The following is a 19,247-nucleotide window of genomic DNA, read 5'->3' as shown; positions in this document are numbered from 1 at the left end:
ATTGTGGGTTGCAGTGTTATATACCATAGTTTTCTGTCATTGTAGGTTGCAGTGTTATATACCAGTCTTTTCAGTCAATGTGGGTTGCAGTGTTATATACCATAGTTTTCTATCATTGTGGGTTGCAGTGTTATATACCAGGATTTTTCTATCATTGTTGGTTGCAGTGTTATATACCATAGTTTTCTGTCATTGTGGGTTGCAGTGTTATATACCATAGTTTTCTGTCATTGTGGGTTGCAGTGTTATATACCAGGCTTTTCAGTCAATGTGGGTTGCAGTGTTATATACCAGGCTTTTCAGTCAATGTGGGTTGCAGTGTTATATACCAGGCTTTTCAGTCAATGTGGGTTGCAGTGTTTTATACCAGGCTTTTCAGTCAATTTTCTATCATTGTGGGTTGCAGTGTTAATACCAGGCTTTTCAGTCAATGTGGGTTGCAGTGTTTTATACCAGTCTTTTCAGTCAATGTGGGTTGCAGTGTTATATACCAGAGTTTTCTATCATTGTGGGTTGCAGTGTTATATACCAGTCTTTTCAGTCAATGTGGGTTGCAGTGTTATATACCAGAGTTTTCTGTCATTGTAGGTTGCAGTGTTTTATACCAGTCTTTTCAGTCTATGTGGGTTGCAGTGTTGTATACCAGAGTTTTCTGTCATTGTAGGTTGCAGTGTTTTATACCAGTCTTTTCAGTCAATGTGGGTTGCAGTGTTATATACCAGAGTTTTCTATCATTGTGGGTTGCAGTGTTATATACCAGAGTTTTCTGTCATTGTAAGTTGCAGTGTTATATACCAGTCTTTTCAGTCAATGTGGGTTGCAGTGTTTATATACTAGAGTTTTCTATCATTGTGGGTTGCAGTGTTTTATACCATAGTTTTCTGTCATTGTGGGTTGCAGTGTTATATACCAGGCTTTTCAGCCAATGTGGGTTGCAGTGTCATATACCAGAGTTTGCTATCATTGTGGGTTGCAGTGTTGTATACCATAGTTTTCTGTCATTGTAGGTTGCAGTGTTATATACCAGTCTTTTCTGTCAATGTGGGTTGCAGTGTTATATACTATTGTTTTCTGTCATTGTGGGTTGCAGTGTTATATACCAGGCTTTTTCAGTCAATGTGGGTTGCAGTGTTATATACCATAGTTTGTAGTCATTGTGGGTTGCAGTGTTATATACCAGAGTTTTCAGTCATTGTGGGTTGCCGTATTATATACCAGAATTTTCTATCATTGTGGGTTGCAGTGTTATATACCAGAGTTTTCAGTCATTGTGGATTGCAGTGTCATACACCAGTGTTATATACCAGAGTTTTCTATCATTGTGGGTTGCAGTGTTATATACCAGGATTTTTCAGTCAATGTGGGTTGCAGTGTTATATACCAGAGTTTTCTATCATTGTGGGTTGCAGTGTTATATACCATAGTTTTCTGTCATTGTGAGTTGCAGTGTTATATACTAGTCTTTTCAGTCAATGTGGGTTGCAGTGTTATATACCATAGTTTTCTGTCATTGTGGGTTGCAGTGTTATATACCAGGCTTTTCAGTCAATGTGGGTTGCAGTGTTATATACCAGGCTTTTCAGTCAATGTGGGTTGCAGTGTTATTGACCAGGTTGTTCAGTAAATGTGGGTTGCATTGTTATATACCAGGTTGTTCAGTCAATGTGGGTTGCAGTGTTATATACCAGGTTGTTCAGTCAATGTGGGTTGCAGTGTTATATACCAGGTTGTTCAGTCAATGTGGGTTGCAGTGTTATATACCAGGCTTTTTCAGTAAATGTGGGTTGCAGTGTTATATACCAGGCTTTTCAGTCAATGTGGGTTGCAGTGTTATATACCAGGCTTTTCAGTCAATGTGGGTTGCAGTGTTATATACCAGGCTTTTCAGTCAATGTGGGTTGCAGTGTTATATACCAGGCTTTTCAGTCAATGTGGGTTGCAGTGTTATATACAAGGTTTTTCTATCATTGTGGGTTGCAGTGTTATATACCAGAGTTTTCTATCATTGTGGGTTGCAGTGTTATATACCATAGTTTTCTGTCATTGTAGGTTGCAGTGTTATATACCAGTCTTTTCAGTCAATGTGGGTTGCAGTGTTATATACCATAGTTTTCTATCATTGTGGGTTGCAGTGTTATATACCAGGATTTTTCTATCATTGTGGGTTGCAGTGTTATATACCATAGTTTTCTGTCATTGTGGGTTGCAGTGTTATATACTAGTCCTTTCAGTCAATGTGGGTTGCAGTGTTATATACCATAGTTTTCTGTCATTGTGGGTTGCAGTGTTATATACCAGGCTTTTCAGTCAATGTGGGTTGCAGTGTTATATACCAGGCTTTTCAGTCAATGTGGGTTGCAGTGTTATATACCAGGCTTTTCAGTCAATGTGGGTTGCAGTGTTTTATACCAGGCTTTTCAGTCAATTTTCTATCATTGTGGGTTGCAGTGTTAATACCAGGCTTTTCAGTCAATGTGGGTTGCAGTGTTTTATACCAGTCTTTTCAGTCAATGTGGGTTGCAGTGTTATATACCAGAGTTTTCTATCATTGTGGGTTGCAGTGTTATATACCAGTCTTTTCAGTCAATGTGGGTTGCAGTGTTATATACCAGAGTTTTCTGTCATTGTAGGTTGCAGTGTTTTATACCAGTCTTTTCAGTCTATGTGGGTTGCAGTGTTGTATACCAGAGTTTTCTGTCATTGTAGGTTGCAGTGTTTTATACCAGTCTTTTCAGTCAATGTGGGTTGCAGTGTTATATACCAGAGTTTTCTATCATTGTGGGTTGCAGTGTTATATACCAGAGTTTTCTGTCATTGTAAGTTGCAGTGTTATATACCAGTCTTTTCAGTCAATGTGGGTTGCAGTGTTATATACCAGAGTTTTCTATCATTGTGGGTTGCAGTGTTTTATACCATAGTTTTCTGTCATTGTGGGTTGCAGTGTTATATACCAGGCTTTTCAGCCAATGTGGGTTGCAGTGTCATATACCAGAGTTTTCTATCATTGTGGGTTGCAGTGTTGTATACCATAGTTTTCTGTCATTGTAGGTTGCAGTGTTATATACCAGTCTTTTCTGTCAATGTGGGTTGCCGTGTTATATACCATTGTTTTCTGTCATTGTGGGTTGCAGTGTTATATACCAGGCTTTTTCAGTCAATGTGGGTTGCAGTGTTATATACCATAGTTTGTAGTCATTGTGGGTTGCAGTGTTATATACCAGAGTTTTCAGTCATTGTGGGTTGCCGTATTATATACCAGAATTTTCTATCATTGTGGGTTGCAGTGTTATATACCAGAGTTTTCAGTCATTGTGGATTGCAGTGTCATACACCAGTGTTATATACCAGAGTTTTCTATCATTGTGGGTTGCAGTGTTATATACCAGGATTTTTCAGTCAATGTGGGTTGCAGTGTTATATACCAGAGTTTTCTATCATTGTGGGTTGCAGTGTTATATACCATAGTTTTCTGTCATTGTGGGTTGCAGTGTTATATACCAGAGTTTTCTATCATTGTGGGTTGCAGTGTTTTATACCAGGATTTTTCAGTCAATGTGGGTTGCAGTGTTATATACCATAGTTTTCTGTCATTGTGGGTTGCAGTGTTATATACCAGGCTTTTCAGTCAATGTGGGTTGCAGTGTTATATACCAGGCTTTTCAGTCAATGTGGGTTGCAGTGTTATATACCAGGCTTTTCAGTCAATGTGGGTTGCAGTGTTTTATACCAGGCTTTTCAGTCAATTTTCTATCATTGTGGGTTGAGTGTTATATACCAGGCTTTTCAGTCAATGTGGGTTGCAGTGTTTTATACCAGTCTTTTCAGTCAATGTGGGTTGCAGTGTTATATACCAGAGTTTTATATCATTGTGGGTTGCAGTGTTATATACCAGTCTTTTCAGTCAATGTGGGTTGCAGTGTTATATACCAGAGTTTTCTGTCATTGTAGGTTGCAGTGTTTTATACCAGTCTTTTCAGTCAATGTGGGTTGCAGTGTTATATACCAGAGTTTTCTGTCATTGTAAGTTGCAGTGTTATATACCAGTCTTTTCAGTCAATGTGGGTTGCAGTGTTATATACCAGAGTTTTCTGTCATTGTAGGTTGCAGTGTTTTATACCAGTCTTTTCAGTCAATGTGGGTTGCAGTGTTATATACCAGAGTTTTCTATCATTGTGGGTTGCAGTGTTATATACCAGAGTTTTCTGTCATTGTAAGTTGCAGTGTTATATACCAGTCTTTTCAGTCAATGTGGGTTGCAGTGTTATATACCAGAGTTTTCTAACATTGTTGGTTGCAGTGTTTTATACCATAGTTTTCTGTCATTGTGGGTTGCAGTGTTATATACCAGGCTTTTCAGCCAATGTGGGTTGCAGTGTCATATACCAGAGTTTTCTATCATTGTGGGTTGCAGTGTTGTATACCATAGTTTTCTGTCATTGTAGGTTGCAGTGTTATATACCAGTCTTTTCTGTCAATGTGGGTTGCAGTGTTATATACCATTGTTTTCTGTCATTGTGGGTTGCAGTGTTATATACCAGGCTTTTTCAGTCAATGTGGGTTGCAGTGTTATATACCATAGTTTGTAGTCATTGTGGGTTGCAGTGTTATATACCAGAGTTTTCAGTCATTGTGGGTTGCCGTATTATATACCAGAATTTTCTATCATTGTGGGTTGCAGTGTTATATACCAGAGTTTTCAGTCATTGTGGATTGCAGTGTCATACACCAGTGTTATATACCAGAGTTTTCTATCATTGTGGGTTGCAGTGTTATATACCAGGATTTTTCAGTCAATGTGGGTTGCAGTGTCATACACCAGTGTTATATACCAGAGTTTTCTATCATTGTGGGTTGCAGTGTTATATACCAGGATTTTTCAGTCAATGTGGGTTGCAGTGTTATATACCAGAGTTTTCTATCATTGTGGGTTGCAGTGTTATATACCATAGTTTTCTGTCATTGTGGGTTGCAGTGTTATATACTAGTCTTTTCAGTCAATGTGGGTTGCAGTGTTATATACCATAGTTTTCTGTCATTGTGGGTTGCAGTGTTATATACCAGGCTTTTCAGTCAATGTGGGTTGCAGTGTTTTATACCAGGCTTTTCAGTCAATTTTCTGTCATTGTGGGTTGCAGTGTTATATACCAGAGTTTTCTGTCATTGTAAGTTGCAGTGTTATATACCAGGCTTTTCAGTCAATGTGGGTTGCAGTGTTATATACCAGGCTTTTCAGTCAATGTGGGTTGCAGTGTTATATACCAGGCTTTTCAGTCAATGTGGGTTGCAGTGTTTTATACCAGGCTTTTCAGTCAATTTTCTATCATTGTGGGTTGCAGTGTTATATACCAGGCTTTTCAGTCAATGTGGGTTGCAGTGTTTTATACCAGTCTTTTCAGTCAATGTGGGTTGCAGTGTTATATACCAGAGTTTTCTATCATTGTGGGTTGCAGTGTTATATACCAGTCTTTTCAGTCAATGTGGGTTGCAGTGTTATATACCAGAGTTTTCTGTCATTGTAGGTTGCAGTGTTTTATACCAGTCTTTTCAGTCAATGTGGGTTGCAGTGTTATATACCAGAGTTTTCTATCATTGTGGGTTGCAGTGTTATATACCAGAGTTTTCTGTCATTGTAAGTTGCAGTGTTATATACCAGTCTTTTCAGTCAATGTGGGTTGCAGTGTTATATACCAGAGTTTTCTATCATTGTGGGTTGCAGTGTTTTATACCATAGTTTTCTGTCATTGTAGGTTGCAGTGTTATATACCAGTCTTTTCTGTCAATGTGGGTTGCAGTGTTATATACCATTGTTTTCTGTCATTGTGGGTTGCAGTGTTATATACCAGGCTTTTTCAGTCAATGTGGGTTGCAGTGTTATATACCATAGTTTGTAGTCATTGTGGGTTGCAGTGTTATATACCAGAGATTTCAGTCATTGTGGGTTGCCGTATTATATACCAGAATTTTCTATCATTGTGGGTTGCAGTGTTATATACCAGAGTTTTCAGTCATTGTGGATTGCAGTGTCATACACCAGTGTTATATACCAGAGTTTTCTATCATTGTGGGTTGCAGTGTTTTATACCAGTCTTTTCAGTCAATGTGGGTTGCAGTGTTACATACCATAGTTTTCTGTCATTGTGGGTTGCAGTGTTATATACTAGTCTTTTCAGTCAATGTGGGTTGCAGTGTTATATACCATAGTTTTCTGTCATTGTGGGTTGCAGTGTTATATACCAGGCTTTTCAGTCAATGTGGGTTGCAGTGTTATATACCAGGCTTTTCAGTCAATGTGGGTTGCAGTGTTATATACCAGGCTTTTCAGTCAATGTGGGTTGCAGTGTTATATACCAGACTTTTCAGTCAATGTGGGTTGCAGTGTTATATTCCAGGCTTTTCAGTCAATGTGGGTTGCAGTGTTATATACCAGGCTTTTCAGTCAATGTGGGTTGCAGTGTTATATACCAGGCTTTTCAGTCAATTTTCTGTCATTGTGGATTGCAGTGTTTTATACCAGTCTTTTCAGTCAATGTGGGTTGCAGTGTTATATACCAGAGTTTTCTATCATTGTGGGTTGCAGTGTTCTTTACCATAGTTTTCTGTCATTGTAAGTTGCAGTGTTATATACCAGTCTTTTCAGTCAATGTGGGTTGCAGTGTTATATACCAGAGTTTTCTGTCATTTTAGGTTGCAGTGTTTTATACCAGTCTTTTCAGTCAATGTGGGTTGCAGTGTTATATACCAGAGTTTTCTATCATTGTGGGTTGCAGTGTTATATACCAGAGTTTTCTGTCATTGTAAGTTGCAGTGTTATATACCAGTCTTTTCAGTCAATGTGGGTTGCAGTGTTATATACCAGAGTTTTCTATCATTGTGGGTTGCAGTGTTTTATACCACAGTTTTCTGTCATTGTGGGTTGCAGTGTTATATACCAGGCTTTTCAGCCAATGTGGGTTGCAGTGTCATATACCAGAGTTTTCTATCATTGTGGGTTGCAGTGTTGTATACCATAGTTTTCTGTCATTGTAGGTTGCAGTGTTATATACCAGTCTTTTCTGTCATTGTGGGTTGCAGTGTTATATACCAGGCTTTTCAGCCAATGTGGGTTGCAGTGTCATATACCAGAGTTTTCTATCATTGTGGGTTGCAGTGTTGTATACCAGGCTTTTCAGTCAATGTGGGTTGCAGTGTTTTATACCAGGCTTTTCAGTCAATTTTCTATCATTGTGGGTTACAGTGTTATATACCAGAGTTTTCTGTCATTGTAAGTTGCAGTGTTATATACCAGGCTTTTCAGTCAATGTGGGTTGCAGTGTTATATACCAGAGTTTTCTATCATTGTGGGTTGCAGTGTTATATACCAGAGTTTTCTGTCATTGTAAGTTGCAGTGTTATATACCAGTCTTTTCAGTCAATGGGGGTTGCAGTGTTATATACCAGAGTTTTCTATCATTGTGGGTTGCAGTGTTTTATACCACAGTTTTCTGTCATTGTGGGTTGCAGTGTTATATACCAGGCTTTTCAGCCAATGTGGGTTGCAGTGTCATATACCAGAGTTTTCTATCATTGTGGGTTGCAGTGTTGTATACCATAGTTTTCTGTCATTGTAGGTTGCAGTGTTATATACCAGTCTTTTCTGTCATTGTGGGTTGCAGTGTTATATACCAGGCTTTTCAGCCAATGTGGGTTGCAGTGTCATATACCAGAGTTTTCTGTCATTGTGGGTTGCAGTGTTGTATACCATAGTTTTCTGTCATTGTAGGTTGCAGTGTTATATACCAGTCTTTTCTGTCAATGTGGGTTGCAGTGTTATATACCATTGCTTTCTGTCATTGTGGGTTGCAGTGTTATATACCAGGCTTTTTCAGTCAATGTGGGTTGCAGTGTTATATACCATAGTTTGTAGTCATTGTGGGTTGCAGTGTTATATACCAGAGTTTTCAGTCATTGTGGGTTGCCGTATTATATACCAGAGTTTTCTATCATTGTGGGTTGCAGTGTTATATACCAGAGTTTTCAGTCATTGTGGATTGCAGTGTCATACACCAGTGTTATATACCAGAGTTTTCTATCATTGTGGGTTGCAGTGTTTTATACCAGACTTTTCAGTCAATGTGGGTTGCAGTGTTATATACCATAGTTTTCTGTCATTGTGGGTTGCTGTGTTATATACCAGGCTTTTTCAGACAATGTGGGTTTCAGTGTTATATACCATAGTTTTCTGTCATTGTGGGTTGCAGTGTTATATACCAGGCTTTTCAGTCAATGTGGGTTGCAGTATTATATACCAGGCTTTTCAGTCAATGTGGGTTGCAGTGTTATATACCAGACTTTTCAGTCAATGTGGGTTGTTGTGTTATATATACACCAGGCTTTTTCAGGCAATGTGGATTGCAGTGTTATACACCAGTCTTTTTCAGGCAATGTGGGTTGCAGTGTTATATACCAGGGTTTTCAGTCAATGTGGGTTTGAGTGTTATATACCAAGGTGTTCAGTCAATGTGGTTGCAGTGTTATACACCAGGCTTTTCAGTCAATGTGGGTTGCAGTGTTATATACCAGGCTTTCCAGTCAATGTGGGTTGCAGTGTTATATACAAGGCTTTTCAGTCAATGTGGGTTGTAGTGTTATATATACACCAGGCTTTTTCAGTATATGTGGGTTGCAGTGTTATATACCAGGCTTTTCAGTCAATGTGGGTTGCAGTGTTATATACCAGGTGTTTTCAGTCAATTTGGGTTGCAGTGTTATATACCAGGTTTTTCAGTCAATGTGGGTTGCAGTGTTATATACAATGTTTTTCAGTCAATGTGGGTTGCAGTGTTATATACCAGGCTTTTTCAGTCAATGTGGGTTGCAGTGTTATATACCAGGCTTTCCAGTCAATGTGGGTTTGTGTGTTGTATACCAGGGTTTTTAGTCAGTGTGGGTTGCAGAGTTATATACCAGGCTTTTCAGTCAATGTGGGTTGCAGTGTTATATACCAGGCTTTTTCAGTCAATGTGGGTAGCAGTGTTATATACCAGGCTTTTTCAGTCAATGTGGGTTTGAGTGTTATATACCAGGGTTTTCAGTCAGTGTGCGTTGCAGAGTTAAATACCAGGTTTTTCAGTCAATGTGGGTTGCAGTGTTATATACCATAGTTTTCTGTCATTGTGGGTTGCAGTGTTATATACCAGGCTTTTTCAGTCAATGTGGGTTGCAGTGTTATATACCATAGTTTTCTGTCATTGTGGGTTGCATTGTTATATACCAGGCTGTTCAGTCAATGTGGGTTGCAGTGTTATATACCAGGCTTTTCAGTCAATGTGGGTTACAGTGTTTTATACCATAGTTTTCTGTCATTGTGGGTTGCAGTGTTTTATACCAGTCTTTTCAGTCAATGTGGGTTGCAGTGTTATATACCATAGTTTTCTGTCATTGTGGGTTGCAGTGTTATATACCAGGCTTTTCAGTCAATGTGGGTTGCAGTGTTATATACCAGACTTTTCAGTCAATGTGGGTTGTTGTGTTATATATACACCAGGCTTTTTCAGGCAATGTGGGTTGCAGTGTTATATACCAGTCTTTTTCAGGCAATGTGGGTTGCAGTGTTATATACCAGGGTTTTCAGTCAATGTGGTTGCAGTGTTATACACCAGGCTTTTCAGTCAATGTGGGTTGTAGTGTTATATATACACCAGGCTTTTTCAGTAAATGTGGGTTGCAGTGTTATATACCAGGCTTTTCAGTCAATGTGGGTTGCAGTGTTATATACCAGGTGTTTTCAGTCAATGTGGGTTGCAGTGTTATATACAATGTTTTTCAGTCAATGTGGGTTGCAGTGTTATATACCAGGCTTTTTCAGTCAATGTGGGTTGCAGTGTTATATACCAGGCTTTCCAGTCAATGTGGGTTTGTGTGTTGTATACCAGGGTTTTTAGTCAGTGTGGGTTGCAGAGTTATATACCAGGCTTTTCAGTCAATGTGGGTAGCAGTGTTATATACCAGGCTTTTTCAGTCAATGTTGGTTTGAGTGTTATATACCAGGGTTTTCAGTCAGTGTGCTTTGCAGAGTTAAATACCAGGTTTTTCAGTCAATGTGGGTTGCAGTGTTATATACCATAGTTTTCTGTCATTGTGGGTTGCAGTGTTATATACCAGGCTTTTTCAGTCAATGTGGGTTGCAGTGTTATATACCATAGTTTTCTGTCATTGTGGGTTGCATTGTTATATACCAGGCTGTTCAGTCAATGTGGGTTGCAGTGTTATATACCAGGCTTTTCAGTCAATGTGGGTTACAGTGTTTTATACCAGGCTTTTCAGTCAATTTTCTATCATTGTGGGTTGCAGTGTTTTATACCAGTCTTTTCAGTCAATGTGGGTTGCAGTGTTATATACCATAGTTTTCTGTCATTGTGGGTTGCAGTGTTATATACCAGGCTTTTCAGTCAATGTGGGTTGCAGTGTTATATACCATAGTTTTCTGTCATTGTGGGTTGCAGTGTTATATACCAGGCTTTTCAGTCAATGTGGGTTGCAGTGTTATATACCAGGCTTTTCAGTCAATGTGTGTTGCAGTGTTATATACCAGGCTTTTCAGTCAATGTGGGTTGCAGTGTTATATACCAGAGTTTTCAGTCATTGTGGGTTGGCGTATTATATACCAGAGTTTTCAGTCATTGTGGGTTGCAGTGTTATATACCAGAGTTTTCAGTCATTGTGGGTTGCAGTGTTATATACCAGAGTGTTCAGTCATTTCTGCATGGCATAGCCTTAACCTGTAAGCCCTTGACTTATCTTGACAGGCACCCACCATCAATTGATTCATATTGCCGATATTAACCATTATGAAAATGCATGAATCAAGATTAGCATTAGTTGAAATACGACTGAGTAGCCGTAGCTTATAGAATGACAAGAATTCCCCGCTGATGGTCCAATCCCTCACTGAGGTGTTTTACACGCTATTTAGCCATTTTATTTAACACGCATATTTCCCTACATCAAAATTGTATATTATTCCAAATTATTTCATATTGCCAGTGGAACGACTCATTTGAAACATAATATCTGAGTAGAAAGGCAGCAATGAAACTCACATATAAAAATGATTACTTGTTAGAATTAAGTAAACTGTAGGCTCAAGGAATCTTTTAAAACTTAAATAAGATGTAGTTTGGGTTAATTCTCTATCTTTGTTTTCTAATCTCTAGTATCTTTAATAAATTCAGATAAAAATATTTCTTTAATCACAATTTCCTGAACTATTCAGACGTGTCAATTGTTTGCTATTTCCATGATGTGTGTCTGCCCAAAACAACACAAGTATACAAAACAACACAAGTATACAAAATAATACAAGTTTTATTCGGGATTCTATTCAGGGGTATTTCAAGTAACGTTTACAACGCCCCATATGCAATTTAGAAGACAGTGTTGACGTCATTACTAAGCTTCTGTAGCAGAATCGGCAAAAATTATGATCAAATCGTCACATCCTGCGTTTTATAGTTGTGTATGCATGTAACCAGTATTACTGAATACAGAATTGAATATTTCGATGAGCTTGTGTCCTTGTCAACTTCTCTTTTCATAAAAAAACGCTTATAGCTTTAAGTGTGCACTCTAGTTAACATTGTTGTTACAAAACCACAGAATAATTGTATTTTCCTTCAGAATTTGACGTAAAAGTATTAATAAATGTGTTAAATGTTAACAATATTACATCTGGCGACAATGAGGAAGTACTATATTCGTAGCGGGTGGTTGCCGGCAGTGTCAGGTGGCATAAATATGTGGGGTGGAGGGAACGAACCATGGCGATAAACTAAAAGTTATACTTGTACAACAGGCTATTACTAACTGGCTGATTAAATCGTTCTTCGTTTTTTTAATCAAGGAAACTTTCTACCTTCGTCACAATCTCTCTGTGGCGCGCGGCCGAAGTAGTCTGACGCACAGTCCCCAAAACGATTTGTACGTCCTTGCATCAATTGCCACGTGTTACTATCAAAACGAACGCAGACCCACGTAAAGTAGTACAATAATGTTTCGTTAGTAGGTAATTTTGGAGTAATTATAAAGGCAGCAGCTGAAGGCAACACTGAAATGCCAACGTGGAACGAACCCCAGCATAATAACTGTGTACGCAGATCGGTAACACCATTTATCTCAGCTTCGTTATTGGTCGCACATTTCCTACGTATTGGTATGTTATTTTTTTCTGTCTCATAATTTATAGAAGCTCATGAAATTTCAATACAAATAGTTTTACTATTTCCATTATAGTGTTTTGTAAGTATGGCATGTTTTACACCTGAGTAGAGTTTCTGTACAATACGTGTCTGCATTAATTCATGGATGCCCTATTTTACGAATGTATTCAGAAGATAATTACTGATTGTGCTGTTGTGCATGCGTGCAATATACACATTTATTCTTGAACAGCCACTTCCGGGCAGAAGTCACGTAATTGAGAACTGTTTTTTTATGTATACGTTGTGTTTACTGAAATATCCCCGATGTTTACTGCCACTTTAGATGTTAGCGTTTGCCAATTTTGGTTACTATCACGAACTGTATTAAGCGTGTTTCCCAGGACTATTTTCCATTTTTTTATTTGTCTTCGCATTCCTATATACTGTACGTGTAGTTGCCCGTTATTTTGGATATGTTCATTTTTTAACGTGGCTGAACTAGGACAATGTCACTTATGAGATCAATTGTACGCGGTTCGTGCTGCCGATCTTCGCATTATACGTTGTATACTTAGATAGCGATGTACAACGTCTGTGTCTAGTTATAAGAGGTCAGGTTATCAATTGCGCCCTCTATATCGAAAAGCAATATGTCATTGAACGAGGATAATTCATTTGGTGTAACATGGATTTCACTTCATGGTTTGACAATGCATCCTTCAATTGGTTGGTACTTTAATGCAATCTCTCTGTTTATCCCACTATGCAGTTCGGTGCAGTTTCACTGTGTTTTGCCAAGCGTTGCTCCCGTTTCTAGACATTTTTTTTTATATCGTAACTGCGCTCTCATCTTCTTCCATAAATTTTCACTAAATCTTCTATGTGCGCGGTTTAATTTTTTTTAGAGATGAAATTGTTGGCTGGTATGCAGTTTATTCGAATAAATTATACAATTAACCCTGATATATCGTCGTTTAATGAATGGTCGTCACTTAATGTGATTAGTGGCACAGGTGTTGGGGTACATGAATGGGATGATGTTTAAGCAGACCACGCTACACCCGTGTTAACCCAATCTTGTTTTCAGATATACACAATGCGTTTAAGAATACCTGCCGGTATTTTATTTGCGATGACGTGTGCTATCATTCCCACACAAGGAGGTTTCCAGGCTTACCAAAAACCTCAGTATCTGAGGAAGAAAACAGGGCGTGACACCAGCCGTGACTTGCTAGTTACAAAGAAAGCCTGGTTTGACATAGAAGTGGACGGTAAACCAGCCGGCAGAATAGTAATAGGATTGTTCTGCGAGACAGTACCAGTGACATGTCAAAACTTTGCCGCCTTGGCCAGAGGCAACTGGAGAAATGACGTGAGTTGATCTAATATCTGTTATGTACGCCGCTCATAATTTATAAATTCCCGAATCGTCAATTGAGGGCGCAATACACAATATTTTTAAAAATGGGCGAGAGGGTACTAATGTAAATACTTATTTCATGATTCAACAGATGTAGCCCGATGTCTGCCAGCATTGACGGGCGCATCATTGGCAACCAATGTTGATTCGGTTATGTGTGTGTGTGTGTACGTGCGTGCCATGACTTGTACATGTCGAGTACATTATAAGCGTTGAGTACTTGCCAACCAATGAACGTTCTACATGACGTAAATCCCAAGCTGTGGAGAAATCTACAGCCGTCGACAAAGAGCATTGAAAATAACTCCACGTACTATGCGCACCATTTCTTTTACTGATGTTTCTATTATCACCTCCTCAACCGTCACAACTAATTATCCAATTTATATTTAATGAGTTTGTACTCTGACGTAGTATACGATCCCGGAGTCACGAATTCACCATTTGCTGCAATGTCATCTTTGTTCAGTCATGGCATCTTGACCCAGTGTGAACCGATTACATATCATGGCTGTCGGGATACTTGTTTTTGTCCTAATTTATTGTTCTTATACCGTGATTTACGTTAATAAAATATTTTTTTTCCTCTACAACGTGTTTTTAAAATAGAAATTGAAGCATATTTTTTAATCGGCTCGCAAACAATCTGCAATACGTGGAATGTAAAGCGAATATTGTTTATAAATGTATCTGTATACAATCATAATCATAACGTGGCTAATATAACACCGCTTACTGTATTTTTTGCGAATTTTTGTAAGATTTTGTGTGCTGTTTGGATAGTATAATGGTTGTGATAGTGAATGACTGATCGCCCACAGTGTGAAATACTACAGTAGCTATGGCGTGAGTTTTAAACCAATTTCATTATATATTTTTCTTGTAGGAGAAGTTTGGTTACAAAAATACCATAATTCATCGTATTGTGCAGGACTTCGTGATTCAGGCTGGCGATATTACAGTCGGAGACGGAAGTGGAGGTAAGTGGTCGATCAGCTGTTACTTAACAATCGCATATCTCGGCGCCGTCCCGCCGATCAAATTGTGGGAGGTCTATTTTATCCATGCTCAAACCGAGCCCCCCACGAAGTGTTAGCTACCGTCCCGAATGATGCGTCTTTGAGTTGTCGTATGATTATAATAATGCGTGTTATTAAAAGTTAATTTCATAATTATAACAGTTGTAACAGTACTTATTTATATGCCTGTGTTTGCGAGAGAGCAGTAATTGCACAAGTCGGCACACCACATATCGTTGCAAAATTTTATTTATTTGAAATGCACCGTACAATTCAGCAACTTCACAATTTCATTGACCGTACATAGAAATAATAATCCTCCCACACACTACATTTTACCATGCTAACAGTCCGCGTGTATACGCCCATGTTAAACATTATCCAGTGTATATGTATCATATTATAATATATAGTAAATAATATTCGGTAATCGTTGTCTATAAGCAACTTTAAAATAGTAAAAGTAAAATAGCTAGACGTTCCGATCAGTTTAAAACCTCATTTCAGTCTCAGTATACTTCATATTAGTTTAATACGATTCACCTAAAAATATCTAGCAGTGTGGATAAAATACAACTATGTCAGAAGATAATGTAAACTTCATATTTTGAAATGTACGTTTCATATTCAGTAGAAAAATTTAATTTCTGAATAAACATGTCAATTTCTTTCATATCTGTCTAGTAATAGGTGATGCCATAATAGATAAAATAAAGTGTGATATAACTTGACAATCTCACTCAATAGTAACAACCAACCATGTACAGTGTTTTACGTCATCTCTATTATTTGTTATTTTTGAACTTTCTTATTACAACATAATGAAAGGAACATGTTAATGATAACTGTACACCAGCTCTTCAACGACCGTTCTAGTTAGATTGCAATGTGTTTTCGTGTTTAGTAATGCTTTAAAAAGTTACATTGTTAATTCCCGATTCCATACAAAGACTTCTAGAACTCTCGTTCTTAAGACTCTGGATTTTCTAATTCGCGCCTTATTATTGTACTTTTAATTATGACTGTTATAAGTTATGGAAGTTAAAGTTGCAAAGCCACTCGCCATGTTCTATAACACTACATTGTGAATATTGTTCAGAAATATCGGTGAGCCTTCACCACCACATGTATGCACATCGGTGTTGACTAATTCAGTCAGTAAGTTGTTGTGGCCGTTATTTGTTGCTAGCTGGTTTGGCAGTGAATGAATTTGATTGTTTGTTGAAGGTTGACCTTTAAAGAGGCGGAGTTGTCACCTGCGCATGCGTCGGATGGCTATAGCGTGTCATTGTTTACAAACAAGCGTCTACCCATGAACCTTTGCGTTTTTAGCGTGTGTTGTTATTGTCGCTTGGGACTCAATTCCTGTGCGTGCGCAGGGGACGAACCTCCCGCTTTAAGATGAAAGTATTTTAACACTGTCCCATCTCCAGTCTAGAATAAAGCGACACCTATGTTTTCTGCCAACAGTCTCTCAAATTTAATGTTCGATGTTTAATCAGAAAAAAATCTTATGACATGGTTTACAGTATTTCTGAATTATAAGTTTACATTTTAAAGAAAATAGAATACAAATGTATAAGTTTTAGGCAAATTAGTGCAGTAGCCTGTTACTGGCTGTCATAGACTTAAATATTCACATCAAAACAACATACATCATCCAGGAAAGTGGATCTATTTAACAATTCGTATCTGCCTTTTCAGGCAAGTTAGTCAATCTTTCCAGGAAGGTCGATCCATTCAAATTCGTATCTGTCTTTCCAGGAAAGTAGATTTATTTAAATTCATATCTGTCTTTCCAAGAAAGTAGATCTATTCAACAATTCGTATCTATGTTTTCAGGAAAGTTGATCAATTTAACACTTTGTATCTATCTTTCCAGGAAAGTCGATCTATGGGCCTTACTTCATGGATGAAAATTTTTACTTAAGTCACAATGGACCGGGGTGGGTTTCCATGGCAAATTCTGGTCCGGACACGAACAATTCTCAATTCTTTATCACATTAAACACGGCCAGGTGGTTGGATGGTCAACATGTGGTTTTTGGCAAGGTAATCGAAGGAATGGTAAGTCAGCTAAGTTCAATAATGTATTATGATGCTCTGATCAGACGTGTGTGCATACATGTTAACACTGTATACGGTGTGTTTGTTCCATAGGACGTCTTGTACAAACTCGGCGATTTACAAGTAACTAAATACGCATTTCCTAAAAAAACTGTGCGATTTTCAGACACGGGAGTAGAGCACGTGGAAAAGCCTTATGTATTAGAGTTACCTGCTAAAAAGTAAGTTTTTTTTTTATAATAAAGTAAAATCATTTATTTTCACTGACATTTAATTTTAATATTTTGATGTTTTGAGCATATTCACTGGATTTTAATTTCATGAATTTATCAACGAAATAATGAGTGTTATTGTTATTTACATGTTCACATAGATTTAATAGAATAATTAATGCAAACTGTACTGATCGTCCCCTTCTTACTCTTGTCGTGCTTTGCTATTCACTACACTACACTACACTACACTACACTACACTACACTACACTACACTACACTACACTACACTACACTACACTACACTACACTACAATACAATACACGACACGACACGACACTACACTACACGACACGACACGACACGACACCGTGCGAACAAACGTATGAATGAATTCATGCCCGTTGTCTATATGTTTTTACACTGACACAATGCAAAACTAGTTCCTCTATATCTAATCTTCATCAGTTTTGTGAATAAATGATATGAATATATATGGTATAATTTTCACTCATTGTCACTGTGTTTTTCTACATAACATTAGGTCGCCTGAGCCGAAGAAGAAAAGTAAATAGACCAGGGACATATTTTTGTTTTATAATTCATCACAGTCGCTTAAAGCAGTATGATTGTAATCATTTTAAAATAAATAAATAAATTGGGCTAATATTATAATTACGTTATTCATGGATTTTAGACACTGTGCAACATGATGCCACATAACAGCGAAACAATGTGTGTTTGTGAACGCCAAAGCGTCTAGTTAACAAACACGCGTGTTGATATACACACATGCGCAATGACATGCGGGTACGTACTATTAATTCAAAGTGCATGCCCTATGAAATACGGGTACGTACTATTATTTCGAAGAGCGTTCGTATTTTGTTGCGTAGTGCATCGTCATATGAATCACATATCTTATGCAAACACATTTTGCCAGTTTACAACAAATCACAATCCCGTATATTTAGAATGATTATAATTATGACGTCACAGTTGTTGGTATCATGTACACCGGCTTACTTAGAACACGCGAACATACTGACTTAAATAGAGATATGCTGACATATTTATTATACAGAACTTAAAACCTTTTTACAAACTAAATGAGCATTATATGATTGATGTTTGCATTGGTTGGTGTACATGTCCAGAGTAGTGCACATCGACTCGGAAATTTCCTTTAAAAATAACCTAAATGCACAATTCAAATAAATTGCAGCGCCTCGATTCTGTGATGTAGAAATGACGTATATAGATGAAGGCAATGCCATTCAAATCGACAAGTTATTCGTCACCTACAACAATATAGTAAAATCTCTCAAAATGTAATATCCATTGATGGATGACTACAGATCATAACAATGATTACTTCGCAGACGCACGTCGACACCAGAGGGCGCAATTTACAGAATAAGTGTATTAAATCCGTTATAAATCGTGCAAATAGAAAAAACATTGCCGGCCTCGTTTGGCAAATTCCGTCCTGCTAGACAACTGGTTCATTGAAATAAACAACGATGTCAAATAATACTCCAAAATAGTATGGATACTGAGAAATACAGACATCCAATAATTAAATATATTATTTACATCAGTTTCAATTAGTATTTCACGCAAATAAATAACAAATAACTGAAATTAAAATAAGCAAAAAAAGTTACTATGGTGCTTAAGGTTAAATGTATTATCTTCAAAAATAATATTGAATGCTGGAATATATGAATTATGCAATATCAACTTTTCCAGCAGTGGCCATCTTTGTCTGAAAAGGAACAACTTTGTTGTTACTATGTATATGAAGTACATGCGTATTTGTGCATGTTGCCTAGCAACAGGGAATACAGAATAATAATTAGTTTATTATTAGGACATCCTTCACAAGTTACTATACATGTAACTATAGCGACGTCGATATTGTCGGGAAGCTGTCGTCCAAGGGAACACGACATAGTCAGACACAAGTCGCATAAATTTAGTATGGAAATTTTGATGGGCTTCGATTTGTAATTGAGTGTGCTAAGACCAAATCACGATAGCCTACGTAAATTGTAAAATGCGGATCGTTTCCATGGTTTAATATTCGTATTATTCTCAGATAATCATGATGTATCCTACAGTAACCGTGATGTATTTATAGTAACCGTGATCGCCCAAACAATAAATGAAATGAAACTAGTACGAAGAAGTTTTCCACTAAACAGTCAATCGTTTCTTCCACATTCGCAAGCAACCGATATAGTATAGTCCATCTCTTCCCAATCTTCTCCATCGTTAAAAAGGCGTTTCAATACTTTGACAGTCACTTTGACAGACTTGCATGTGAAATGCCCGTAGTAACAGTTTTC

General features: G+C 37.7%; 1 protein-coding gene across 1 annotated transcript; it reads left to right on the top strand.

Annotated features, from left to right (window-relative positions):
• The first annotated feature begins 12,069 nt into the window (after window positions 1-12,069).
• LOC100374495 (peptidyl-prolyl cis-trans isomerase B-like) lies at window positions 12,070-17,571 on the top strand. Its single transcript, XM_002739770.4, has 6 exons — window positions 12,070-12,187; window positions 13,264-13,548; window positions 14,483-14,576; window positions 16,498-16,682; window positions 16,776-16,903; window positions 17,441-17,571. Exons 2-6 carry the CDS (start codon window positions 13,273-13,275, stop codon window positions 17,469-17,471), a joined length of 714 nt encoding a protein of 237 aa, XP_002739816.2. The 5' UTR covers window positions 12,070-12,187; window positions 13,264-13,272; the 3' UTR covers window positions 17,472-17,571.
• Window positions 17,572-19,247: the final 1,676 nt, after the last annotated feature.

The sequence above is a fragment of the Saccoglossus kowalevskii genome, chromosome 13 (assembly GCF_978046115.1).
Source record: "Saccoglossus kowalevskii chromosome 13, keSacKowa6.1, whole genome shotgun sequence".
NCBI classification, from domain to species: Eukaryota; Metazoa; Hemichordata; class Enteropneusta; family Harrimaniidae; genus Saccoglossus; species Saccoglossus kowalevskii.
Note: the sequence above shows the minus strand (reverse complement) of the source record. Positions and strands in the feature narration are given on the sequence as shown.